Source organism: Cinclus cinclus, chromosome 17 (assembly GCF_963662255.1).
Source record: "Cinclus cinclus chromosome 17, bCinCin1.1, whole genome shotgun sequence".
In the NCBI taxonomy this organism is placed as follows: domain Eukaryota; kingdom Metazoa; phylum Chordata; class Aves; order Passeriformes; family Cinclidae; genus Cinclus; species Cinclus cinclus.
Window position 1 is genome coordinate 4,578,100 of NC_085062.1, and position 27,148 is coordinate 4,605,247.

At 45.2% G+C, this 27,148-nt stretch overlaps 1 protein-coding gene across 1 annotated transcript in view; it reads left to right on the plus strand.

The window, feature by feature from the left end:
- The window catches only part of GRK3 (G protein-coupled receptor kinase 3), a 58,054-nt gene extending 32,187 nt beyond the window's left edge, over nt 1-25,867 (plus strand). Inside the window, exons 7-21 of the mRNA XM_062504254.1 lie at nt 1,023-1,074; nt 1,694-1,785; nt 4,445-4,544; nt 9,854-9,932; nt 10,347-10,477; nt 11,227-11,321; nt 12,168-12,275; nt 14,296-14,362; nt 14,536-14,636; nt 15,874-15,940; nt 16,390-16,485; nt 18,664-18,826; nt 19,564-19,700; nt 20,650-20,763; nt 21,285-25,867. Of these exons, the coding sequence (XP_062360238.1) occupies nt 1,023-1,074; nt 1,694-1,785; nt 4,445-4,544; nt 9,854-9,932; nt 10,347-10,477; nt 11,227-11,321; nt 12,168-12,275; nt 14,296-14,362; nt 14,536-14,636; nt 15,874-15,940; nt 16,390-16,485; nt 18,664-18,826; nt 19,564-19,700; nt 20,650-20,763; nt 21,285-21,446 (1,564 nt within the window). The 3' untranslated portion in view covers nt 21,447-25,867. The remainder of the gene's footprint in view (nt 1-1,022; nt 1,075-1,693; nt 1,786-4,444; nt 4,545-9,853; nt 9,933-10,346; nt 10,478-11,226; nt 11,322-12,167; nt 12,276-14,295; nt 14,363-14,535; nt 14,637-15,873; nt 15,941-16,389; nt 16,486-18,663; nt 18,827-19,563; nt 19,701-20,649; nt 20,764-21,284) is intronic.
- Nucleotides 25,868-27,148: the final 1,281 nt, after the last annotated feature.

Here is a 27,148-nt window from a genome sequence, read left to right on the forward strand (position 1 = left end):
GAAGCCAGGTCCTTCAGTACTGCTGTAAATAAGGCTAAAAATGGCTAATAATGCATGATTAATCAAATGGAATTCATCAGTAAGCTTTGTAAATACCCAGCTTTGTGGGATATCCTGATCAGTGTCAGGATGTGTGAGTGGAACAGCTGGAAAGATGAGGGATTTCTCAGTCATGACAGGGAGAGGTTGGAGTTTGGGCTGTGAGAAGGCAGAACTGAGGTTTCGGGGATATTCTGTGGGTGCCCATCTCTGGTGTGGGACTGGGAAACCCAGTCCTGGTGCTTTGGGGCTGGGCCCCTCAAAATGAAGGTGTAATAAAGAATTGAAGGCACAAGTCTGGCTCAGCAGAGCAGCCCTTTCCTGCTCCTGTGTCTGGCTCTGGAAAACTCACCCAAGAACACCCAAATCCATTTTTTAAACTGGTTTGGTGCCATTTTGTGATAATTATAAAAATGCCTCCATAAAGCTATTATTTCTTACTTTGAAAATAAATACTTAATTATTCATGTAGGAAAAAGCAACTATTTTATTATTTTTTCCCAAAGCCTGTGGTATTGCTGATGTCTTCCCTGTTTTAAGATTAAATGAGTTAAAAACATTCCTTGGAGTATATGGAGGTTCATTAACATAAATCAAGCTGCCTGTGTTTTCTTATAATTATCTTTCTCTTGATGTAATTTAAATGTTTGTTAGTTCCAAACGTAGTTGTTTAAAAATGGAAAACCAGATTTGAATGGTTGAAAACCATGCAAGAGAGATGTGGGGACACACTGAGCACTTCCAGGGATAAGGTTATCTGCTCTTTCTCTCCCAAGGATGTAGAACATGGCGTGTGCTCTGCCTAGGAATTGTTTTTCTTGGTGGGGGTAAGATTACAGTTGGTGAAAGGAAGGCTGTCATTTATTAAATACCACCCCACGCCCTAGCTCAGACTAGATTTTAAATATCAGAGTCTTGACATTTCCTGTAATACTCTACACAATAGTCTCAGACAACTTTTAAACTTTTTTTTTCTTTTGCAGTGACAAGTTTACTAGATTTTGTCAATGGAAAAATGTAGAGCTAAATATTCATGTGAGTACTTACAAGTATATTTATCTTGTCAGAGGCTGATACAGGAAAAGAGAATGTTCAGTTTTGAATCCTGCTCTGCAAAGGCCTCATTAAGGAGGGTGGTGGATGTCATTGCTCTGCTATTCTTAGGCACAGCCCTGATGATTCCTGTCTGGATGTCCCCTCTGCCTTCCTCAGTTAATAGAATTTTGATTTTGTAATGGCTGAAGAGCTCAACTGCCAGAATTGCTGCTGTTTATCTGCCCCAATCCCCGTCCATCTCCGTTTCCCATTCCAGCCCTGCTGTGATCCCTGCACCCTCTGAGCCCCTTCTCTTGGCCTCTGCTTTTGTCCCTCTGCACTTCTCTGTGACAGCTTGGGCTGCAAAAATAGCCCTGAATGAGACTGGCAGTTTTTGGGAGCAACAGCCTCATTCCCCTTGTTGCTGCTTCACACTGTAGTGCTTCCAAGTACAGGGAAATATCAACAATAAGGGACTCCTTTTCCAACACAATCAATGCTGTTGAATTACTGTTGAGGATCTCAACACATTCATGGATCATTTAAATTTACAATTTTCACAGTAAGTTTTCTTAATGCTGGAAAAATGAAGGTTTTGTTTTATTGTTTCCATTTGCAGCTGACCATGAATGATTTTAGTGTACATAGAATAATAGGAAGAGGGGGATTTGGTGAAGTGTACGGCTGCAGAAAAGCAGACACTGGAAAAATGTGAGTATAACACACTCTATGGGAGAGGAGATTGTAAACTCTGGAAATCCTTCTAATCATTTCTTAGGAAATCAGTGGAAAGCAGCATCACGTTGCTGTAAAGTTCTTTGTGATGGAGTTTTATCCCCAGAGGTTCTGATTCTGGCTCACTGCAGGCTCTGTTTGCTCTTGGATCCTGTTCCATGCCGTGCAGGGGCTCAGTCTCACACAGCTCCTGGGCACTTGGAAATGTCCTGTCAAAACCAGTGGAAAATGCACTTGTGTTAAAATCAGGTGTGTGCTCCAGCAGTTCCCAGGATCAGAGACTGCCAGGGCAGAGGGATATCCCTGTGGAACCCATGGTGGCTGCTCAGGTGTCACCTGCTGCAGGTGGAGCTGGAGGTGCTGCTGGAGCCTGTCCCAGTGCCAGAGCCCATTCCCAGCATGCCATTCCCAGTTTGGGGAGTTGCATCAGTGCCTGCTCCATGAGTGATCCCTGCTGCCATTTGGAAGGGGATATCCCACTTGTGGTTCCCAGAGCTCTCTGTGGGAGCTCCAGGGTCAGCCCTGGGTGGATTTTTTATTCTTTTTGTGATCTTAGCATTCACACACCTCCCCTGACCATCAGATCTCCGTTTCTAGGCACCATTCTCCCATTGTTTTCTGATCTGAGCACCTGGGCATGGATTTAACCAGTTGTTCTCAATATCAATCCATTTCTTTATTTACACCCCACCCTTTCATTTTGCTTTTCTCCTAACAATTTTAGTCCACAGCCCGTCCTTAAACATTCCCTTCCCAAATGAGCAGGGCATGTTCGAGGTGCCCTGTTGGCTCCTCTGGCACTTGTGTGTGCCTGATATCCTTGATAATAATAAACTTCTGACTCTTAACTAGTGGAAGTCATCTTAATGTTGCTATTATTATATTCAGTATTTCTGCAGTGACTTCAAGTATTTATATTATTATTCTTACTAACAGCGCTGGCTTTATTCTTGCTTTGGTACTTTTTGTCCATGTACAATTCATTCATTTGTCCATGTACAAAAATAAACATTTTATTTAGCTTGAGGCATGCTTAACAGGCAGTTCTCAGAGTCCCAGCCATCTCCATGTCTGAGATGTCTGAGAGCTCTGGCAGGAGGTGGATAAAAACCCTTGGGAAGTGAGAAGGACAGGGAAAAGTAAAGCAAAGGACAGGTTTTATCAGATATGAACAGAGCAAAGGGGGAGCAAAATGTGGGAAAACCAACCTTCTTTTTCAAATTTGAAGCAAAACTTAAGATGAGGTTCAGCTCCTGCACAGGGATTTGGTTTAGTTCTTTCTTGATCCAAACCTGTGTGCCCATTCCTAACCCAGATCCCATCCCCTCTAGATTGCTGCCTCTGCTGCACTTAGAGCCTGCAAGGAGTGTGGGAAGCCTCCCCTCCCTCCCAGGTAACACCAGCAGCGTTCACTGAGCACTCACACACCTGAGGCTTCTGCCAACCACCCCTGCAAGCACCTCTAGAGAGGATGAAGCACCTCTAGAAACAGGATGCAGCATTCCAGGGAGAGGGACAGCAGGACAGCTGCTGATTTGGGACTGGTTCCCAGAGAAACTCTGCCTGCCCCATGCCTGGAAGTGTCCAAGGCCAGGTTGGATGGGGCTTGGAGCAACCTGGGATAGTGGAGTGTGTTTCTGCCCATGAACTTAAGGTCCCTTCCCACCCAAACCATTCTGTGATTTCCATCAGCCTTGAACATCCCCAGTGCCACTCTGCAGTCAGGGCAGGGTCAGGGGTTATTTTTAGTCACCCTTCACAGACTACTCAGCAGCAACACATGAAAATATTCCCAGTCTGGAAACTAAAAATTCACCCTCACTCCCCCGCTCCCAACACACTGATGTCAGGAATGACGTGGCTGTTTTTGGGAGCTGGAGCCAAGGTGAGGCCCCAGGGCTGCATGGGGATGGGCAGTGAAGCACTGCTGTAATGTGATTTCCTGAAAATCCATGGGTGCTCATGTCTTGGGAGTCTTCTGTGGAGGAACACACATGTCCTTCTCACTGGTGTCTATTAATGAACTCACCCAACATCTTGGAAAAACACCCAGCCTGTATCATATCCTCCTGTGGTTGGTGGTTGTTAGGGTAACATCCTTTGTGAGCAAAATTTTATTAATTTGTGTAGCACAGATGGTAGAAGACAAAAAAAGCTTTCTTGTGTGTATCTGACTTTTTTTCTGAGTAGAAAGAAAATTAAGGAAAAAAAAAATATGTAAAACTCAGTGTGTGTTCAAGATATTACTTTCCTGGTAGAGCTGAAACTGTTGGAATTAAATGGAATCATTGCAGAGTTTGTTATTTAATTCCTATGGCAGATCCTTGCTTGTAGGTATGAGAAAATGAATATATCTTGTGTAATTCCTGTCTCACTGTGATGGTTTGGACGTGGAATTATTTGTTGAAGCACATTTCTCTGTCAGGAGGCTTCTGCTGGAAATATGTTAATTCTGGGAGATTTTAAAGGTTTTGTGTTTAGGCTGAAATGATGTTTTTAGTCCTGGGTTTAAGTCTTCCAAGAGCTTGCTTACAGCATCCTGTAAATGTGCATGGCCTGACTGCCAGTGAGTAGTCCTGATAGAGGAGATTTTCAGTGCTTTTTCTGAATGGCTTTTTGTTTATTTTTTTTTCAGGTATGCAATGAAATGTTTAGATAAGAAGAGAATCAAGATGAAACAAGGAGAAACATTAGCCTTAAATGAAAGAATTATGCTGTCTCTTGTCAGTACAGGAGTAAGTATCACTATGTTATTCTTTCTTTCTTCCGTATAATGTAAAAGCTGTTACATATAATGCATATTCCATCAATTCCCTTGTGTGATATGCAAAAATTAACCCCCACTGGAGCCTCCCCCTGATTCTTGCAATGTGTCTGAAATGAGAAGGGAAAACCAAGCTTGATTGATCAGTTTGGGTCCTACAGAATGAGCATCTTTGCTGCAGAGGCTTGTGAGGGTGCCCATTTCTGAGGTAATTCATCCTCCCACCTTCCTGACTTTTTAAATATCCTTTTAAAAGTATTTTTGTTTGAAACTTTTCCAAAACACGATTCTGTCTTGTGAAAAAAGATTCCTTTTTTTTTTTTTTTGCTGTGGTTAGATAGTACTTCTGTGGAATCATAAGTGCTCCTGCATACAAAACTCCAGTTCATCCTCCCTTTCCTGTTACTCCAATATCCAATTTTTCCCTTTTTGTTTTTTATGTACTTCAACTGAGTCAAGGTGTACCAAGCCAGTCTGCCCATCTATTCTATTCATAAATTGGATTAAAATCAGATTAATCAAAGTTGAAACCATCACTGGTGTGTGCAAAAAGCCAGCACCTGCCTGGTGTTGGCTCCCCAGCCCTGGGGCCACTGGGTGGTGGCTGAGATGTGTTGGGCTCAGAGAAATTCCAGGCAGGATTGGAGGTGGCTGTGGCCTCGTTGCAGTGACACCACGGTTACCATGGCTACAGGTGATGCTGGCAGGAAGGTTCACTTCCCTCACCTTGTGGTGCATGAATTAAACACTCGGTGTGGGAGCACAGCCCCCGTTCCCAGCAGACACGGGAGGGATGAGGGGGGATGAGGAGGAATCCTGTGTGGTTTTGTTCCAGCCTGTGCAAAGAGCAGGATTCCCTGCAGTGGCACAGAGCAAACAGTGAGCTTTGTCCTGAGGCACCAGGGCTGTGTCCCCAGAGATCAGAGGATCTTTTCAGTGGGACAGACCTTGAAGATCCTCATGTGCAGGCATTATCCCAGCACTGCCAGGGCTCCAGGGAGAGCTTAGAGCCCCTTCCAGTGCCTAAAGGGGCTCCAGGAGAGCTGGAGAGGGACAAAGGGGATTGGCTTCCCACTGCCAGAGGGCAGGGTTAGATGGGATATTAGGAAGGAATTCTTCCCAGTGAAGATGGGGGGACCCTAGCACAGGTTACCCAGAGAAGCTGTGGCTGCCCCATCTCTGAAAGTGTCCAAGGCCAAGCTGGACAGGGCTTGGAGCAATGTGGGGTGATGGAAGGTGTCTCTGCCCATGGCAAGGGATGGAACTGGATAAACTTGAAGGTTCTTTCCAAGCCAAACCATCTCCTCTGGGATCTGTGATTTATCCCTTCAGACTTTTTAATCAAGTTACCTGTTTTCACCAGAGATAAGTTGTGATTTGTCCACATTTGTCAGGATTCCTGAAAACCAGTGGGGAGTAGATCTGTAACAGAGACTAGACAAGAAATCGAGGAAAATGAGTAATAATTCTCCCATTAACTTGAATTTGTGATTCTGTGGCTCCAGCACTGAATGTGAATTTACATGTCTAGAGATTGAAAGAGAAAATAGTTTAGGAGCTGCTGGTGGAGGCAGTTTTCTCACAGGCCAGCACACAGGGAGGCTTTGAGCAGGGGGAGCAGCAGGAGGAACCATTTGTTTCTTTTGTTAAGGATTATCAGCTCATTAGAGTGACATTTCTTTCAGATTCTCAGGAATCTGAAGAACTTTGAAGAGAGGTTTTGTACAAAGTGCTGCTCATTCAGGTCAGGTACACCTGGGCAGGAGAGGCCTGGAGCATTTGGAATATACAGAATGAGATAGATTTGAAGGTGGTGAAATAAGGTAATTCCTTCCATCCCTGAGTAGAAGCTGGGAGGCTGCAGTGCCCAGGGACATCTCTGTGCTGCCCACAGCAGAATGGAACTGGGAAGTCCATCACAGTGCAATTAGTCATTTAACTGGGAATCCAGATGTCTCTGCAAAATGCATAATAACAGCTGTGCAGATGACACAGCTGGTTGTGTAATCAGTTCTGTTAATCCACCTCGAGCTCTGGCATTCCCCAGCACTCCTGGAGCAGGGAGCTCCCATGCTGGAGTCAGTCCTGGCTGCGTGGTGGGAGCAGCTTTCCATGGCCACATTTCCAGTGGGTTCAGGAGTACAGCAGGCACCTCCGCAGAGCATCTGGAGCCTCTTGGATGAGCCTGATGGCACCAAACTGGGCTCTGCAGGGCTCAGTCTCCATTGGTGTCTTTGCTGTGTCACTGTGATGTGATGGGGACAAACTGTCACTGAGCTTTGGGTTTCCTGTTCTGCAAGACACAGGCCCCATCTTCCCCTCCCACAGAGACCTTCAGGCTGGAAAGGTATGGTGAAATCCTTGGAAGGTCACAGAGTAGGGAAAAGAAAGAAGAAAAATACATTTAATTTCTGTAGTAGCAATATTCGCCTGATTTCTGTTCAAAAACTGGAACATGGAAATCACCATGGCAGTGGTGGACCCTATGAAAGCAGCCAGTCCCAAGGTTCTTGTGAAAGGAAGTGGTTATTCCATGGATCTTTTCCTGAGGATAGCAAGGGATCATTCCATCTGGCTGTTGCAAGACCAGGGGCTGTGTAGGGCTGTGGCTTCTCTCTGTTGTGGCTGCCAGTTTTTTCTTTCTAAAAAAACCCCTCAGCAGTTCAGCTGCCTTACCCAAATCTTACGATAATTTTAGTGATGGATGGGTTCAAGATTTCCTCCAGGGGATGATAAATATAATCCCAGAATATCCCCCTGCTCAGAACACCCCAGGAGTCCCACTCACCATGATGTGGGACTGAGACCAATAATCTGATTTTTTTTGGAGCAGGGCAGGTACTTGGTTGATTTTCACATGTTTCAATCAGTGACTGACACATCTTTGAGTGACATATCAGGACAGAGCTGCCCTCCTGTTAAATGGGGCACAACTGCTCTGTTCTCTGAACACCTTTGTCCCCTTTTTGCTGTCACTCTGTGCCCCAAAGCTGAGTGCTTGACTTTCAGTGAAGAGTCAGAACCAAAGATTTCCTCCTAGTACACTTTTTCATGTGCCAATGTCTTTAAAATAGCACATTTCTACTTTTTTTTAATGGTTGCTCTAATATTTTTTCCTTCCACATGATTTATTGCCACACATTTGACTTCAGCAGTTCCCTGGTCTCAATCCAAAATTGTTTGGATACAAGGAACTCCTTCCAAACTGGTCTTAATTCACACATTAATGTCATAATGTTGCTTATTTTCATCAGAGCAGAAACTTGACTGCAATGAAGAATTGCTCTCCTGGGAAATTGCTTTTACTGCTTTATGTGTCCTTTAAAAAATAACTGTAGGATTTTTTTTTTTTTATGCTGTAGAATGCTCTTTTGCCATGGTTTTTGTGTCAGGAAAATACTGCAGTACAGTTTTTCTCTCTGTTAAGCAGGGAGAGGGTAGTGATGAAATTCGGAATGCTTGCACAAAAATGAGTTATGCATCACATTTACACTTCCAGATAACTTTTATTTTTAAAACCCATTAAAATATAAGCAAGCTATGTTCTGGTGTAGAGAAACATTTTTATTTGTCTGTGTGTGGTGTTTAAATTCTACCACTAAATCCTTCTGGGTAATTAGATTGCTCTGAAATTTTAGGAGCCCTGCTTGGGGACATTTCTGAATTACCCAGTCGATGCAGGAAATTAAGTTAATAATTCTGCTAAAGCTGCAGTTGTGAAGTCAAGTGGCAGCTACAGTAGTCCCCAACACAGAGTTCATAACCAGAGGTGGTATCTTGTGTTAGACACCACATCAGGCTTCTTATTTTCAGGGCCATTTCGGAATTTGGGGTTTTTCCTGGGTGCTGTGCAGGTGTTTCACACCCATCCCTCCCCTCTGCAGACAGCCTTTGGGATGAACAAAACATAAAAGTGCAGTTGGGTTGGAGCATGGCAGGGTGTTCCCAGGCACTGTGGGGATCCCTGGGGTTACAGTCAGCTCTAGAAACCTTTTTGTATTTCATCCTCATGGAAGGATGAAGGGGCTCTGAAGTGTCCCTGTCCCTCCCTTTCCTCTCTCCCACACTGCCCAAGGCCACTGTGTTTTGCTGTTTCTAAATTGGGAAGGGAGCAAGTTCCTGTCAGAGATTCCCAGAGCTTTCCCTTGTCCATCCTGCAGTGCCAGACACGTTGCTGGAGTCACGTGAGGGCACTCTCTGCTTCCTTCAGGGTGTCCTGGGCTCCTCTGGGATCATCTCCCTGGGATCAGGTGTGGAATGGGACAGCCCAGCCTGGTCTGGAGCACAGCCATTCCCAAAGGGATCCCTGCACACTCAGCAAGCAGCCATGCTTTTGTACCACAGCCTCCCATCCAGGTGTCCCTGCCCATAGCAGGGGGCTAGAAAGAGATGAGCTTCAAGGTCCCTCCCAGCCCAAACCATTCCACTATTCCATCCTATATAGCTTTGGAGAAGAAGTTGATGAGGTGACAGCCACCCCTCAAGAGTGTCCTGGCTTGTATCAGCAAGAGTGTGGCCAGCAGGACTAAAGCAAGTCCATTCTTCATGGAAAGGATTCTCCAGCCCTGGCACAGCAGCCCAGGGCAGTGGTGGAGTCACATCCCTGGAGGGATTTAACAGATGTGTGGATGTGGCACTTGGGGACTTGGGTTAGTGGTGGCCTTGGCAGTGCTGGGGGATGGACTGAGTGGTCTCAGAGGTCTTCTCCAACCTCAGCAATTCCATAATTATGAATTTGCATCCAGCACAAGCCCAGTGCAGAGGAAGGTCTGCCAGCTGCTGCCATGGGGTTTTGAATGTGTGTCATGGAGGTACCAGCACATGAACAAACCTTGGGAACAAAGATGTATTTTTCCAGTGGAATTTTTTATGGCTGCTTGTCTTAAACATGGGGTGAATTGAGGTTCAGGTGCATCAGGAGGTGGGGTGTAACTCATCCCTGTCCTGGCTGCTCTGCTCTGTTGTTTTGTGGGTTTTGCACGACCTGGGCATCGCTGTAGCTGCTTCCTGAGCATCCAGAATCCCATCTCCTGCCTGGTGTGTTCACATTCCTTCAATCCTCTCTTGGAAATGCTGCTGGGGGCCAAACACCTTCACTGTCACCTGGGCAGGGCCCTTACAGGGAGACAGTGGTTACCAGTGTAGCTGCATTTCAGGAGTGAGGAGAGAACTTGGGAATACTGGCAAAAAGCACAGGAAAAATGTCAGATGTATTTTTAGCTTTCCTAAGTCACGCTTTGCTTTTTGCCCAAGGTGAACCTCTTTGCTCTTCCCTTGCAGGACTGTCCTTTTATAGTCTGTATGACCTATGCCTTCCACACCCCTGACAAGCTCTGCTTCATTCTGGACCTCATGAATGGTAAGCAAGACTTGTTCAGATGGTGATGATGATGATGATGTTACAGAAATTTTGGCAGGAGGATTGCTGAGATGGTCGGTCCCTCAAGCATGGGCTGCTCCATGAGCTGATTTATTCAGCTCTCCACAAACCAGTGTGTGGTACAGCCTTTGCTTGTGTGGAAATCCTCTGCTGGATTAGTCACTGAATGCAAATGTGTATGAAATAAATGCATTTCAAAATGAAGTTTCAGGCTGATCAAATCTCTATATGAACTTTCTCAGCTCTTTTGTCACCACACAGACTTGCAGAGGGTGAGGCTGTGTGCTCCACAGGTGATAAGAACCTACAAAAGCTGTTCTGTTCCCCCACAGTGTCACCGTGTTTACCTGCAGGCTAAGATTTTGCTTAATTACATCTCAATTCTCATTTCAGGAGGAGATTTGCACTACCACCTCTCCCAGCACGGAGTGTTTTCTGAAAAAGAAATGAGGTTTTATGCTACTGAAATCATCCTGGGGTTAGAGCACATGCACAATCGCTTCGTGGTGTACAGAGACCTGAAGGTAATGCTTGGTGGGTGCCTGCATCCACACAGGCCCCCAGATAACTTCCATGGATTACCTTTCCTGAAGCCTATTATTGGCAGGATTATTTCTTTGTCTGCCTGATTTTTGTAATGAGTTTTCAAAGTCGTTCTAATCTGTGCCATTATCCAGTTTAACCAGCCTGGGAGAGGCTTCCTGGGGGTCACAGTAAATCCTGTGAAGTGCTCTTTATCTCCCTGCTGGGAGTAATTTAGAGGATATACTGTATTTCTGGGAGCCCTGGAAGAGGCCTTTTGTGTGTGTGATGGGGGGACAGCAGCACAAGAGATGCTGGGGAGCTTCACTGACAGTTGGGAAATTGAGGAGAGCTCCCAGAGAAGAGTCCCTGGACCAAGTGACAGCACAAGGGGATGAAAGTCTGCCTAGAGACTGAGAATAAAAGGTGTAAGAGCCAAGCACAAACCCTGCTGTGAAGAAACCAAAAGCAACTTGAGGCCAGAATGGATTATTCATTTATTACCTGCTTTGTGTTTCAAACCTTGCCTTGCCCTTCTGTTCTTCAGTATTTCATAACCTGTGGCGTTGATGGTAGTTCTCTCTGAGAATGTAGATTTTTTATCTGGAAAGTGCCTGCTATATTGATGTTAAATAAAAGAAGGCAATTACCAATTACCAGGGAGTATTGATGTTTGAATTGCTATGCTGTGAGAGTTTGCAGATGTCAGCTGGGGAATACCAAGAACTCACCTCCCTGTGTTGGTTTCCAGCCTGCAAATATCCTGCTGGATGAACATGGGCACGTGAGGATATCAGACCTTGGGCTGGCTTGTGACTTTTCCAAAAAGAAGCCACATGCCAGTGTGTAAGTATTATGTCTGTGAGCTTTGCTGCACATACAGGTAGTGCTAAATACATCCTGAATTTGTCTTTATAACTTAACTTTGCCTGACTGAAGGGGAGGAATGACACTTGTGTGGCCCAGGCTTGCTGAGCTGGAGGCTCTAATGAGGCTTTTTGGGCTTCTCTCCCTGTTTTCCTGCTCAGTTGTAGCAGCTGATGTGTAGGCATGGCTGGGAGATGACACATTATTTCGGGATGATTCACTGCTCAGAGAAGAACCTGACTGAGTTGAAGTACCAGATTGCTTTAATTGTCCCAACCTGGTAATTAAATATTCCCAAACTGACTAAAATCCTGGATTTATTGTGTCTTTCTCTTTCTGGATCTTCATGGAACTGGAGGCAAATTATGTTCCTTTCTGCCTCTTGCCATGAGGATTTAACTGGGATCTGAATTCCTGGAGTTGTGTGTGGATTCCCATCTTACCTGGCATGTTTTATTCTTAGGTCCTCAATTGCCCTGATTTAGTCTTGGAATTTATGCAAAAAGGGAAACTCCAGCCTTAAGGGAAACACCTTAAGAGATTTGCAATTCAGTAGCTTCTTGAAAAAAGTCCATATGTTTTGAGTATGTCAAGGGTAAAAGCAATACCTGGTGGCTGTTTCTGGTGGTGCCCAGGGGTGAGTTCAGGAGTGTCCTGTGCTCACACAGGTGACACATGAAACCCATTGGAAGCAAAATAAAATAGTTAAAATGAATTCTTTCCAAACTGGGCTGTCTTATTGAGGGAATACTGATTTTTCATGATTTTTTTTCCCCAGTGGTAATGTTGGATGTAATGAGTGTTTTGTGCTGTTGTGCTCTGCAGAGGAACCCACGGGTACATGGCCCCCGAGGTGCTGCAGAAGGGCACAGCCTACGACAGCAGCGCCGACTGGTTCTCCCTGGGCTGCATGCTCTTCAAGCTGCTGAGGGGGTGAGTGGGGCTTCTGCCTTGCCTTTGGGAGCCTGGGGGGCTTTGTGTGTGTCCCTTGGAATAGCAGGACATCCTGTGTCACACATTGAAGTGACCCCTCAGTACTGACCCGTGTCCCCATGTGAGACAAACCCAGGATTTTTCTTCCAAACCAAACCACACCCAAGCCCTGTGTCCTGTAGCAGCTGCAGGTGTGGGACATGAGGAAGGCAGGTCCTCTATCTGCTCTTTGAACTGCTGCTGACAGCAGTTTACTCCTCTCTTGGCAGCCAGTAGTGTTTGAAATGCTGTGGTGTTGCTCCTTGGAGCGCTCTAAGCAGCCCTGTTAAATTGTGGGCTTGGTGTTAGGCTGAGACCTGGTGGTGTGGAGAAGCTCTTGGCTGCACTGGTCCCTTTTTGTGTACTCAGCCTTCCCTCCTGCAGGGTTTGAGCCAGGTACAAAGTGTGGATCCTTGCGTTTGCTGAATGTGGTCTGTTACCTTATCAGTGTCCAAACGTACACGTTAATTACAGCTCTGTCAGCAATTACCTGCTCATTAAAGTTACTGTCTAGAATTGATTAAAGCCATGGGATTTATCTGAGCAGTCAGCAAGCACTGGTGGGCAAGTGCTTGTTGAAAATGGCATCCTCACTGTTAATGGCAAACCAGAAGAAAGAAATCTGGGGCTTTTCACAGAGCTTCTCTGTAAAGATTGATCATTAGGTCATCCTGTGTCCTCACACATAATTAATTATGAGCTTTTATCTCCATCCAGACACTGCACAAAGGAAGGTCAGTGTGTGACTTGTGAATTGAACTCTGGAGCTGTATCAATTTAACATTAATTGTGCACAAAGCAGGCTATGTAAGGGTGCAAATAAAGAAATAAGTGGTGTTTAAATTGCCAGTCGTTGGGCTGTGATTCTCCCTGGCAGAGATGTTCAGGGTGGTATCAGTGCTCAGCAAGAAGCCAGAGCATTATTCATGGTGAACTCTCGTTCCTCATCTGTTCTGAAGCCAATTAAACACATCACAAAACAAGGGCTGGGCACATGGTGCCATTTCTTGGTATTTGGTAAATTTAGTCTGGCACAGAATCTGCCCATAAGTCGCCAGTGAATCATTTTCTTCCCTGATTTACTCAGAGCCTCCTTGTCAGAGTACATGAGGCTGTGTGGGAACCATTTACCTGTCATACTAAAAAGAGAAAAAATGAAGTCCTGGTCCATCCATTGCATCCATCAATCAGAACATTTTTGAGAATAAAAGGAAAATAACTTGGGAGTAGTAGGTCTCCAGTTGAAACAGGCTGGTACACTCTGCCATGTGGTAAGCCAGAATGCTTTAGAGTAGCTAATTAATGGAATTGATAAGTGAATAACATTTTGATTGTGAAAAACATCATCCCCTCAAGGTTTTAAAGAAAAGAAGCAGGGAATATATCCTATATGTAATCAAAATCTCTCTTAGTACAATACTGCTTCTTTCATGAGGGACTGTGTGATAAATCTCTAATGTGCCACAGTCTTCCATAGCTTAGAGGAAAATTCAAATTCAAACTAGAATTACAAAGCAGGAAAGGGATGAAGTTGGTAATTCACAAGATACCATCAAATATCTTCCCAGTGGCTGATTCTGTGGGATCTGTGATGTCTTATCTCCTTGCTGTCCATGGAGAGTGGCGAGTTCAGTGGGTCATGCTCACCTTCCCTATAGAAATCCTTGGATTTAAATCCCTGTGGCTGATGGCTGCTCAGGGTTTCCTTGTTAGCTGAAAACTCTTCAGTTTTTTTTGGGAGATAGATAGAATTGATGAGGCATTTGAAGCATGACTTTCAAGGCCAGATCACCGTTTTAAGAATTACCCAACTTTCTACTCAGCTTCCCGTGGATCACGTTGTTCTGCAGGACAGGATTGACGAGGGGGAAGGATGGGACTAACAGGGTGTTCCACTCCTTCCTGGCATTGCCACAGCTGAAATCCCTTGATATTCTGTGGCTTTACATTTATAAGCATTCTTTTTTTCTTCTCTCCACAGGCACAGCCCTTTCAGGCAGCACAAAACCAAAGATAAGCACGAGATCGACCGGATGACGCTCACCGTGGTAAGGCCTGGCCTCAGTGACATCCCCGTGTTCCCTGAGCTCCCTAAAACTGGAGCTGCACCCCCTGCTCTCCCAGAGAGCTGTATTTGCACGTGGGAGAGCTGTTCCCAAACAAGCAAAGACAAGAGAACAGAACACACCACTTCCATCGTGGAATTTCTCTTTCTCTGCAGAACGTGGAGCTCCCGGATTCCTTTTCTCCTGAGCTGAAGTCCCTTCTGGAAGGGCTCCTGCAGAGGGATGTGAGCAAGAGGCTTGGATGCCAAGGAAGAAGGTAGGTGTTGTCTTCTCCTTGGACCTCTGCCTTGAAAAATTTCCACTTCTCTGTCAATGAGTGAATTCATTTCAAGTAAAAATCTGCTTCCTGTTGTGAGGATTTTAATTTTGGAAAGAGAACATTAAAAAGTGCTGCTGCATGGAATTACATTTCAGCTTCCATCGGTTTGGACGTGTTTTTTTTTTTTTTTGGACAATTTCTGTCCTTAAATCCTTCCCCTGGGTTCCCTGCAGTGATGCTTGCATTGGGTGGTGTTCCTTCTTCTCATCCCTTGGTTGTTTTTCTGGTTTTGCCTGATCTGTTTTGGCATGAAATCATATGGCTTGACTCAGACATACTGATAGGGAAAATTTGTTGCTTATATTCTATCTGTAATGATAGAAGCATATTACATACAAAAAAACCCCAAACAAACAAACAAACAAACAAAAAAACCCAATCCCAAAACTACCGAGCAAAAAGCTGAGAGTATTGCTGGTGCTGCCTGTGTCACTTGATTTATTCTAAGGAATAAATTCTAAGGAAAAGATCTTTTGTTTGGTTTCCTGACTACAAAACACTCCTTGCTTCTGCCAAGCTCGCCTTGCTTGTAGCTGTTCATGAAATTGTTATCTGCTTCTTAAAAAGCCAGTGTGAGACTGAAAGAGAAAAGGAGAGGAGTAAACAACTGTTGAGAAACCATTGGGATGTGTGATAACAGGTAGCTGGTGATCACACCTGAGCCTGGGGCTGGCTCCAATTCCAGTGGGAGATTCAGAGGAATCTCCAAGTTTTTGTCTCGGAGCCCTCTTTGATAATGAGATTGCTTTTCCTTGGGGCATAACAAGAGTAGTTGATTATTTTCCCATAAAATTGGTATAATGGGAAATGGTGTGGAGTAATCTGGTTATTTACAAGCAGTGATTGGTGAATCTGCCAAAGGATTGGTGTTTGGGATCTGACCCACAGCAGTGTTGGGATCTGACAACAGAGGAACATTTTTTGCTGTTGAAAATGATGGGGTGCCATCAGGAGTTCTTGCCTGCCAGCCCTAGAACACTGTTCCAAGTGTTTCCACATGAAAATCTTCTCTCCTGTTGTTTACTGAGGAATTGTTACATTTTTATTGCAAAAAAAAAGAACGTTTCCCCGAAGCTCTCAAGTGATAGAAATGTAACCTTTGAAGGCTTTGTATTCCTTGAATACACTTGAAAAGCCCCTTCATTTGTTGACTTCAGTCACTTCTGTTTTGCAGCGCACAAGAAGTAAAGGAACATCCTTTCTTCAAAGGCATTGATTGGCAGCAAGTCTATTTACAGAAGGTAAAGGATGAAGACAGTAATTTTAGCTGACTTGATAAAGCAGTAAAAGGAAAATAAACCCAAACAGGTACTGAACAGAAGACTTGAGGGTCACAGTGCCCAGCACACAGGCTCAATCACACAAATACAAGGAGGTTTGTTGATGAATATTCATTACTACAGATCTTCCTGATTGTTAGGAGTGAGTTATTACATTTCCAGGGTCAAATGACTGCATGGTTTCCTTTCCTTTTCTGTCTCTAAACTGGGGAGTTTTATCCCCAATTTTTTTTCTGATTAAAAGAAGTAAAGAAGTGCCAACAATTTTGCACTGAAGTTTAATTCCAAGGAGGACACTGACACAGTCAGGTGTAATCTGTTCAAAAAATACAAAAGTTGTGCATGACTACAGAATGGAGTTAAATTATGACCATTAATTTGTCTTTAATGATGCTGTTTTTAATTTCTAGTACCCTCCCCCCTTGATTCCTCCCCGGGGAGAAGTCAATGCAGCAGATGCTTTTGATATTGGCTCCTTTGATGAAGAGGACACTAAAGGCATTAAGGTACCCAACTCTCAGTGGTGGAGGGTGGCACTGGGACTGCTGTGCTTGGCTTTCCATGTGTGTGTGGCACTCCTTTGCTTCAGGGCTCTAGATGGGCAAAGAATTCCTTCAGGCTAGGAAAATCAATCCATGCTGCTACCTTGGGCTGGTTCCCTGTTTGTTGTTGCTTGCCAAGTCCTCATGTTTTTAGATGAACTGAAATCTGCTTTCTTACCAAAAGTTTTATGTGATAAAGGAATTGTTTGGTCAGGAAACAATTGGGAAAGCCTTAGATTTTCAAGGATACCTTACGGTTTGTGTGTTTAAAAGTTGGGATTTTTTTCTGGTAGCTTGGAGTAATGGAGCTAAACCTTATTTTAATAGTTGAGTGGTCAGAGGGTGCTGGGGAGAACTCTTAAAAATGACAGACTGTGTTAATAGTAGCAATGTCATAAGTTAGGAAAGTGGTAAAAGAAATTTTCAGGTTCTTATATTAGCCAAAATGTAATGAAAATAACATAAATGATATTAAAAAAAGACAGAAGTTAGAGCTGCTGCCTCCTTTGGGACTCACATGAAGGGGGGTGACTCCTCTGTGAATTCCTCCACTCTCTGAAGTTTCCCTGGGACTTTGGGACAGCAGGGCTTGGGTCATTGCCCTTCATTGTTTTCATCACCCATTTCTGCAGTAGAGCAGACCTCGTTCTTACAGAAGTGAGTCAGGAGGGAAACTAATTGTTCTAAACTTCATAAGCAAAAAGCCCCATTAAGTACTCACTGAGCTTAAAAGTGAGCTCGTCTGTCAGTGTCACCTGCTGTGGTGACAGAAGTTGGCACAGAAAAGTGCAGAGAGCCCAGGGTGTTCTTTATCCCAGAAAATTCCACATCTTCAGCATCGATATTAGCCTGGCAGGATTCCAGTCTCCTGTAATTCTGCAATGCCAGAATTCAGAGGAACATTTTGCAAGGAGGAACCGGGCAGTCTTTTTTTTTTTTTTTTTTTTTTTTTTTTTTTTTTTTTTTTTTTCTCTCGAGGAGATCAGATGTTGTCAATAACATGATTTAGTGAGAAATCCTGTCATGGAGTGTGAATCACCAGCAGGTCAGTGCTGTGTCGTCTCCAGTTTGATCTCAGAATCTCATAGCTCAGGTTGCCCGTGGGATAAATTTACCCTTGGGAGTGAGTCAGGGAGGGATAACACAGCCTCCCTGGGTGTCACAGGCATCCAGAGGGGACAGGAGGGTTCCTGCCTGAGTCAGCTGCCAGCAAGGTGCCAGGAGCCCTCTCTGCCCTGGGCACCACACTGTGCTCTCCTCCCTTGTCCATGGGGTTGGATTTATCCTGCAGGGTGTCCTGTGGCCCCAAGAAGAGCATGTTTGGGGTCCCGAGGGAAAAGCCAGCAGGGGATGCCTGTGGCTGTTCCCCCTTCCTCGCAGGGAGTCCCTGTAATTGCAGAGAGAGTCTTCTGGGTGTGTATTTTTCCTGCTGGGATATGGCATAGGTATCTGAAATGGAGAATATTCCAGGAGTGTCTGGCCTGACTGCAGTAGGAGAAGTAAGCTGCTCCTGCAGCTCCACACAGCTTTAAACTCCTCCAGGAATGGGCACTCCCCCACTGCCCTGCTCACTGCTGGACAACCCTTTTGGTGAAGGAATTTGTTCCTAATTTTCTTCAGTGCAATTCAAGTACTCAAAGGATTAGTGGGGAAAAGAATCCTTATACCACTAAAACTGAGATCTGCAGCACATGCTGATGGATACTGAGAGTTGATTATTGAGAACATAAACCTAAGGCATGGAAGCATGGAAGGAATTGGTGTGGAAAAAGTATTTTTTCACTTAGTCATGGAAACTTTGTGCCAAGGAAGTTTTAGTGCAATAAAGTTAAGAATACTGCTGCTTACATTGGAGTAATTATGTCAATGTCTAGAGAGCATTATGGGGCAATGTTGAGTGAGGATTTTGGAGCTATCAAACCAAACAAGTTTTAAGCAGGTGGCCTGTTCTCTGCACATAAATTAATATCTTTGCTTAAATTAGTGTCTGTGCTTCTCTTGCTTGCATCTGTTTGTTTCGTGAAGATTTGAGTTCAATCCATCTTGTAAAATAATCCTGTTGCATGGGTAACTAATAACTGGGGGATAAGAATAGTGAAAGTTATTAAAATGTTGGGTTTTTTGTTGTTTTTCTCTTGCAAGTTGCTTGATAGTGACCAGGAGTTATATAAGAACTTCCCTCTGGTAATATCGGAGCGTTGGCAGCAAGAAGTAGCAGAAACTGTTTATGATGCAGTAAATGCAGACACAGATAAAATTGAGGCCAGAAAAAGGGCTAAAAATAAGCAGCTTGGCCACGAGGAAGGTAATCTGTCCTTACACTTCTCTCATCTTTTGCTGCTAGGTAGTAATTCCTGGGTTTGGAGTTCCACAGACTCCCACTGTTGTCATTCCCGGGAATCATTAGGATTTGTTTAATTGCTGTCATGTTGCTTAAGATATTTCTAAATGTTTTGAAATGCTGAGTGATGACATCAGGCTTTGGAAAGAGATTCATGGAATCACAGAGTCCTGGAATAGTTTGGGTTGGAAAGGAGCTAAAGCCCATTCAGTTCTACCCCACTGCCATGGGCAGGGACACCTTCCACTATCCCAGCTTCCTCCAAGCCCTGTCCAGCCTGGCCTTGGACACTTCCAGGGATCCAGGAGCAGCCACAGCTTCTCTGGGCACCCTGTGCCAGGGTCTCCCCACCTTCCCACTCTGAGGTTTGAATTCCTGCTCAGGAGCTGGGAAGGACCCCAGGAGATTTTGCACAGCAAACTTCAGCTTGCAACACGCATTAAACCCCCAAACTTTGGAAAGCAACATCCAGTGCTGTTTTTTAATAACCACCTCCAGTGAGATACTTCCTTAAGAGCCAAGTCCTGTCCTCGGTCCCTGCTCTGCAGCTGTGTAGTTGGGGCAGAACTGGGGCTGTGTGTGTGATCTGAACCTGCCCAGGGCACGGCAGCTCCAGGGCTCCATGCCCTGAGCACCGAGCTCACTCAGAATGCTTTTGGCTGCACCTCCTGTCGCTATGCTAACATCTCCTCTTGGTTTAGATTATGCCCTGGGGAAGGACTGTATCATGCATGGGTACATGCTCAAGCTGGGGAACCCCTTCCTGACTCAGTGGCAGCGGCGTTACTTTTACCTCTTCCCCAACCGGCTGGAATGGAGAGGAGAAGGAGAGTCCCGGGTGAGTGAGGGGCCCTGGGGAGCTCTGGTGGAAGGCAGGTGGAGGTGGGACACACCTGGAGTGCCCAGGAGTTCTCCTGGGAAGGAGTTTTCTCTCAGTAAAAGCCCAGTGGATTTGAATCACTTCTCTTGAGTCACACTGTAGTTAATGGGTAGCTTACACTGCACAGAGGAGACATAAAGTTGACTTGAGAAACCTGTTTGCTCTGGTTTTTTTTGTGTTTTTAAAGGATTTTGGTAGTTGATGGTGTTGTTTTTCATTTAGGACCTCTGGACTATTTATACAAAAAAACACAAACTGGTAAGGTGACAAATGCTATAGCATTTTATTTCCAAGAAAATGCTATAGTAGCTGTAGTGTAGCCCAGCTGTGCTCACATGCAGAGCAGATAATTTGTGTATTTAAGTTAAAGAAGTGTTTGGAATTTAAGACGTTGTGTCCTCTGCAGTCCATAGGGAGAATTTCCCTGCACACTGCTGTATATATTCTCTTTGTAAGCAATCAGTGCTGAAATATTCCCTTTCAGCTCTTTGAAATAGTGGAATTAGCCTTTTTTTTTTTTTTTTTTTTTGTAATAACAGTAATGCTTGAAAAATGTATCAAATTGTATGCAACTCTTGAGGGAAAATAATGAATATTCTGTTTGCAGACACACCTATTTGTAGATTCTTATTTCATGCTGTCATTACTGGCTTTTAGAGCTGATATTTTGTTGTCACTATTGAAGCAACCAAGCCCCTTGTAAATCTCTCTCTTACCTTACTATCTATCTTTAGTTCATGACCCAGCCTTCAGAAATAATTGTTTGTGTAATGACTCTTGATGTTCATCACTTAATTCATGTGGATAGTCCAGGAAATTGAGATAGTGGCTTTATTTGATGGGCAACAGCGTTTTTTTGTTTTTTTTTTTTTTCAATTAATTCTCTGCTCTTTTGCAAATGCTGCAGCAAAACCTGCTGACAATGGAACAAATAGTATCTGTTGAAGAAACACAAATTAAAGATAAGAAATGCATCTTACTGAGAATTAAAGGAGGAAAACAGTTTGTCCTACAGTGTGAGGTAAGACTTGATTTTTGATAACTTGATCAGATTGTTTTGCATATGATAAACAATTGACAAGTTTTTCAGGTCATCCTGTTGCATTTTAATTAAGGCATTTGGTGAAGCAGAGCTGAAGTGTTTATCACACTCAAGTTTTGAAGGCAGGAAACCTGCAGCTGTGCCAGTTCCTGTCATGGATTTCAGTGGTGTTTGGGATAGAACGAGTTTGGTTTATTAACTATCTAAAAACTCCCAAACTTCTCAAGCTCTGTGCTCTCCAAGGGCCTCATTGGCTCGTGTCTCACTCTGGGGAGCTGCTGGAGCTCACGTGTGGAAGGGGGAAGTGCTCAAGTCCTCAAACCATTGTACCAGCCTTCGTTGGGGTGATGGAGGAGCTAAGGGGCTGCACACGGGCAATACCCAAAGTCGCTCATTCCTTCAGAAAATTAAAATAACTTCCCTAAAGTGCTGCCTGAGAGAGAAGACGCTGTTGGCCACGTAGGATGAAGTGCCAAACTGCTTCTGTGTCTCTCTTGCAGAGCGACCCTGAGTTTGTTCAGTGGAAAAAAGAGCTGACAGAGGCTTTCACCGAGGCCCAGAGGTTGCTGCGCCGGGCTCCAAAGTTCCTCAATAAATCCCGCTCCACAGTCGTAGAGCTCTCGAAGCCCCCGCTCAGCCACAGGAACAGCAACGGGCTGTAGGAGACACCGACCACATTCCCCCAGGGAAAAGCTGCTTGGTGAACCTGCAGAGCGTCCCAGAACCCTTGTGAACGAGTGAATGACTTTGTGCGGTCCTGGCTGCGGGATGTGCCCGGGAGAGGAGGGATCCGATGTTTACAGCGTGGGATCACGTCAGGACTCTGTCTCTGGAGGCTGGAAGGGTGGCAGGAGTGGGGACACCCTGCCCCTGGCAGCGCTGGAAGTCACCAAGTGGAGAGGCTGCTCCTTGCTCCCACGCGTCCCCATCCCCGGCAGGGCCCGGCTGAGCTCCGTCCCTCTGGAACTACTGATGGAAGGAAGAGGTTTTTTTTTGTTTTGTTTTGTATTTTTTTTTTTTTTTCCCTGCCGTGCCCTGGCTCGGTGGCACCGGGCCGGGGGTGGCACGGGTGCTGCTGGCTGAGTGACACTCCCGTGGTGACACCGACGGAGCCGGAGCTGCCGCCTGGCCGTGGTGGGTGCCCCTCACTCTGTCGTGTTGCCGTGTCCTTCCCGACCATTACTGCTGACTCTCTGATAACCTTTGCTCCATACTGCTGATGATCAACAGTGTGACTCTGATGCACTTCAAAGTACTGAATTCTAACTGTCCTGTGGTTTAAATGTTATTGCTACTTCATGGGAGCGTTGAACTCGAATTATTCCCTGGGTTTGTTGTACTCACTAATAGTAGCTACCACCGTTTTGCTTCTTCTACGTATATGCAGTACTATAACTGACACAATAGAGTAATAATTGGTGAAGAGGAATTTATGGTAGCTTCATCTAGTGCTCTGTTGTATAAATTGACTATTTTAGCACAGTTTTTAAAGAGCAGATTCCTTTTGACAAGTTTACAGTGAACATAAAAGACAGTTCTTTTCCATTTCAGGTCAACTGCACTTTTTAAAAAAAAAAAATTAAAAAGAAATTATTCAAATCCAGTGCATTTTAGAGCATGTGCTGGGTTCTGGTGTGTGTGGGTACCTCGGTACGTGTCCCATCTCACTCCTCAGTCCTGGGACTCGGGATCCTCCTCTGGTGTACACAGGTGTGTTCCTATAGCATAGAAATCCCCAGAAATCCCCAGTTCCCCCTGGAGCCCGGTCCAGGAGGTTCATGCACATATCACAGCTCGGCTTGGGAAAGGATCTCTCATTTTCTGTTCTGAAGAGTTCAAACTGCCCACAGTGAAAGTAGTGTGAGAAAACTAGAGTGTGGAGCTGACAGAACGAGCTGATCAAATGCCAGGTTTGTGTTAATTGCAGCTGAAGCATCAGGTGTGTTGGGTGGAAAGTCTTGCTGAAGGAAGGATCTAATCCTGAGCTGTCACACAGCTCCAAGCTGGGCCTTGCCCTGGGTGTCGTGTTGGTTTGTAAGAGAGACGTCAGGGCTGAACTTAAGCTTTTTTTGTCCAATTCAGTGAACAGCTTAGAGAAGATTTTTCTTCCCAGCTACAGAGGTACAACTCTCACAGTCCCTGGAGACAGTGGAGTTGTGCCTGTGTAAGTGGGAGCAGAATTTGTGCGTGGTTTGTCGAGCGTGTGTGGCTGTCAGATCACCACAGGGTTCCTTGGAGAAAAGTAGTAAAAGTGGCTCTGTTTGCTTCTTCATGGGAGCTGGGTTTGCTGCAGAGCTTGTACAAACCCAGCCTCACCACCTGGGGATGCACCAAAGGGAAAATGCATTCTGGAAAATACCCCCTGTGAGTCAGTGGTTCCTTTCAATGATTTCCTCCCCCATTTTTTTTCCAAATTATTCTGTGTAAATAGTACCAGCCTCTCTGTCATTCCTGTTGAGCATCTCAACTCCTCTGCAAGGAGCAGTGTCAGAGGTGATGGGTCAGAGGTTGGACTTGATGATCTTGGAGGTCTTTTCCAACCTAAAATGATTCCATGATTCTTTGTGTGATATTTTAAAAGTGTTTGGGATAGAAAATGTCTCATCCCGCTGGCCGTGGTTCAGCTTTCCCTACAATACCATGCAATGCTCGTATTTTTCTCCTTGATTTAGAAAAAAGCCCTCAGATGGTGTTAAAACCTTCTCACTGTTCTTGTGTAACTTGTTTTTACTTTCTTAGTCCCTGCTCAGTTCCATTCTTCTCCTTCAGTTATTTTCCATGGCTGGATTTCACTCTCACCCCCTGTCAGCAGATTCCGGTGCCGATGTCAGTGAGGGAGGAGCAGGTCATCAGCTGGGAAACTGTGCCTCAAACCAGAGATTTTATATGAAATGAAGGCTGTGTATTGACTTAGGGAAACACATCTATCTTGGAATGTGATGGAGTTGGGATGGCCCTGGAATATCCCTGGAATATCCTCATTATTGTGGTCCTTGCTGCCCCATCCACCTCCAGTGGGAGGGGCAGGAAAAGATTTGGATTTCTTTAGCCAGCTAATTTATTGACAGTTGAAAATCTGATTAATTGACAATTGAAAATAGCTTTATTTTTGTGACTTGTATCTAACTGTGCAGCTAGGAGAGGAGAGGTTATCACAGTGACAAACTCCTGAATGAAGGTGGGATCACAGGAAGAAGTGGGGCTCTGTGTGGAAGTGACTGGACATGCTGGTGTGGAGGCAGAGCTGGAACTGCACCCACTGAACCAAAAAATCCTGGATACTACCCCAGACTGCTCCTTCCTAGTGCAGGAACCAGAATCTCTGAAGTTTTTGTTTTGAACAAAGATTCCTGGTTGGTTCAATTCTCAGGAGGGTCTTTGGCTGTGTGTTTAGGATCCCTTGTTTATTTGCTAATTATTTTGCAAATTCATGAAACTGTTAAAGGAACATTCACTGTGGGGTGTTTTTTGTGGTTTTTATTTTCAATCTTTCATCCAAGTGTTGGCCATCCACTACTCCAAGTGCATATCTTCTTCCTCTTAGTTGTGTTTGAGTTTTTTGTGTTCTTGTCCCTGGTCCAGCAGAGCCTCAGCTGCAGGCTCATGGGTTCTTCCCAAAATGCTGCAGTTGAGAGAAGCTGGAGGAATGCTGGAGTGGATCCAGCTGGGATTGACATTCCTGGTATGTTCCCCCACCCCCCAGCAGGCTTCAAAAAATCTTGGAGCAGGCTAATAATAGCTGGAAGTGTGTCTGGAAAGGGAAGCCTGGCAGGTAGGGAGGGAGGGAGCAGCTTCAGGGATAGACCTTGGCTTAATCACATTCAAGTTTTCCTTAATTTCTTGGGGCTGTCCTGAGCAGGGGCAGGAGCTGGACTCTGATGATCCTTATGGGTCCTTTCCAGCTCAGGATATTCCATGACTCTGTGATTCAGCACCTCCCCTTTAGAAACCCAGTGAAAGGTTTTTCCTCTCCCACTTCTGTCAAGGGGGGAAAACCCAGAAATTAAACTGTGAGGTTGGGTTTGGCTTGGAGATAAATCAGGTGTTTGCAGCCCAGTGTGGAGGTGGTGGAAACACTGGTTTGTGCTACAAAAGGCTTGCTTTGGTTGTGATCCTGGCTGCTGCTGGTGCCCAGAGGATGGGGATGATGGGGGCTGATGTTCCCTGAGCAGGTCCAGCCCCGGTGCTGGGGTGACTCCATCATCATTCCTCCACCTACAGTGAATCAGCTCATGAGGAATGAAATCCCTGGAGCTCTGACTTGCTCTTTCCCTGGCAGCTGGTCAGCTTTAGGGCCAGGTTCCTTGATTCCATGTCCATATCTGTGTCCTGCAGCCGTTGGCACGGGGGTGTCACCTCCCAGCACGTGGCAGTGACACTGCTCCTTTGCCTCTGAGGTGTTTGCATCCAAAATACCCCCAGAGGAAGGACTGTTTGAAGTGTACAGTAGACAATAAATAATTCTACTTGTGTTGATTAATATAAGGAATGAGTCAGTTCTACAAATTAAAGAAAATCTGAAAAGCATATTTTGACAAAGCATAGTATTAATTTTAATATTGTAAAAAAAAAAAAGGAAAGTATCTAAAATATACAGAGAAAATATGTATATCCAAATGTCTGAGGAGTTTCAAGATAATCTACTTTTGTTTCCTGTTGGTTTCTATTCCATGGTGTACATATTGTGTGGATGGAACATTGGCTGTTTTAATACTATTGTTAAATTGTATTTTTATTTTGTGTTAAACTAATCATCACAGACTCAGCTTTATTTTGTTTATGTAAAGGTTGCTATTCTCTGTAGGTATAAACCCGAGAATTCTATTTTAACAGAAAAAGCATTTTATATTATTTATTAAATACATGTTTCTCCAACTTCTGACATTCCACAGAATTTCTGCTCCGTATGTGTATGGAAGTGGCAGCTCCTTTCAAGTAGGATCAGCCAGCTTTATTCTGTTTTTCATGACAAAATAGGGATAGATTCCCTGAGACTGTGCAGCCCTTCTCTCCCAGCACAGGGACCCCAGGCTCTGTCAGGACCATCTCAGGTGGCTCCTGAATGCAGAAACACCTGGAAGACTCCTGCAAATCCCCCCTTCAATAGGATATTTCCAGATTTCTCCTTTATCCCTCAGCATTCCCAGAGCAAGTGTTCATTCACAGGAGTCTGTGCTGAGTTAAAGACAATTAATGACCTGAACTGGGGCAAGGAGTCAGCGTGGTGTTTGTTCCAGCTCAGCCATCAGGGAATTGCAGAGCTCTGTCATTCCCAGGGGAAGGAGTGAGTGACCTGCAGGACCCAAAATGTCCTTACTGGAGATGGGTTTGGTGTTAGAGGGGGAATCACTTGATCCTTAAAAACAGGATCCTGAGGGCAAGAGCAGTGCCTGTCCTAGAGCCAGGGCAGGACCCTGCTCGGTGTCACATCCCAGGACCTGCAGGGACTGTCCCTCAGAGGTGGGTGACCCCCAGCCTGGACCCCCCTGTGGTGCCATCACTCCAGGAGCTGCCTCTGCTGGGCACATCTGGGCACATCTGCAGAGCCAACCCCAGCGCTTCCATCCCCAGTGAGGTACAGAAATAGCTCTAAATTTATCAGGTCGCTCAGTTCCTAAAAATAATTCCAGTTGTGAACATGGCCTGTGCAGTGTGAGGAATACCTGAGGTATGACATTGTGTGCTCTCAATTTCCACCGTGGTGGGGCTGGAGGTCTGTGCTGGTCAGGGCTGTCCCCCGTGGCATTTCCAGGGGGAAATTTCCAGGGGCATTTTCCTGCTGCTGAAGTTCTCTCCTTGCTGAGGGGCTGCCTGGGGCAGGGAGGGTTCTTTGCTGTGCTCCCCGGAGCAGTCTCTGCCTTCTTTCCCGTTTCCCTCTCTGATCCCATTGGATTTTGGGGTGAGCTGTAACCCAAGCTGTTCCTGGAGGGAGGGGGGAGATGTGGGTGGGTGAGACTGTGACGGAGGCGTTGTGGCTCTCTAGTGTCACCCCTGGAAAGGTGCCGTGGTGGGGACAGTGATGAGGCTGGTGCTGCTGGCCTGGGGTGTGTCCAGGCAGGGATTTGGCAGAGAACCTGGGGACAGCTGCAGGAAGGTGGCTTTGTCCAGGATGGCCTGGGTTTGTGTGATGTGCTGTGTTTCCAGGCTGGAAAAGGAGATGGACTGAGGTATGGGCTGGGGAGAGGTTTTCCTGTTGGGTAGCAGGCAGGGAGAGAGCAGACAATGGGTGAGATGGCACAAAAAATGTTTGTGAAAAACAGAATAAAGCAGGAGCATCCTCGGAGAGGGGATTTGTGAGCAGTGCCTCACTAGGTCCTTTAAAACAAAAAGGAGCAAATTCACACGAACAGCTACTCGAAATGAA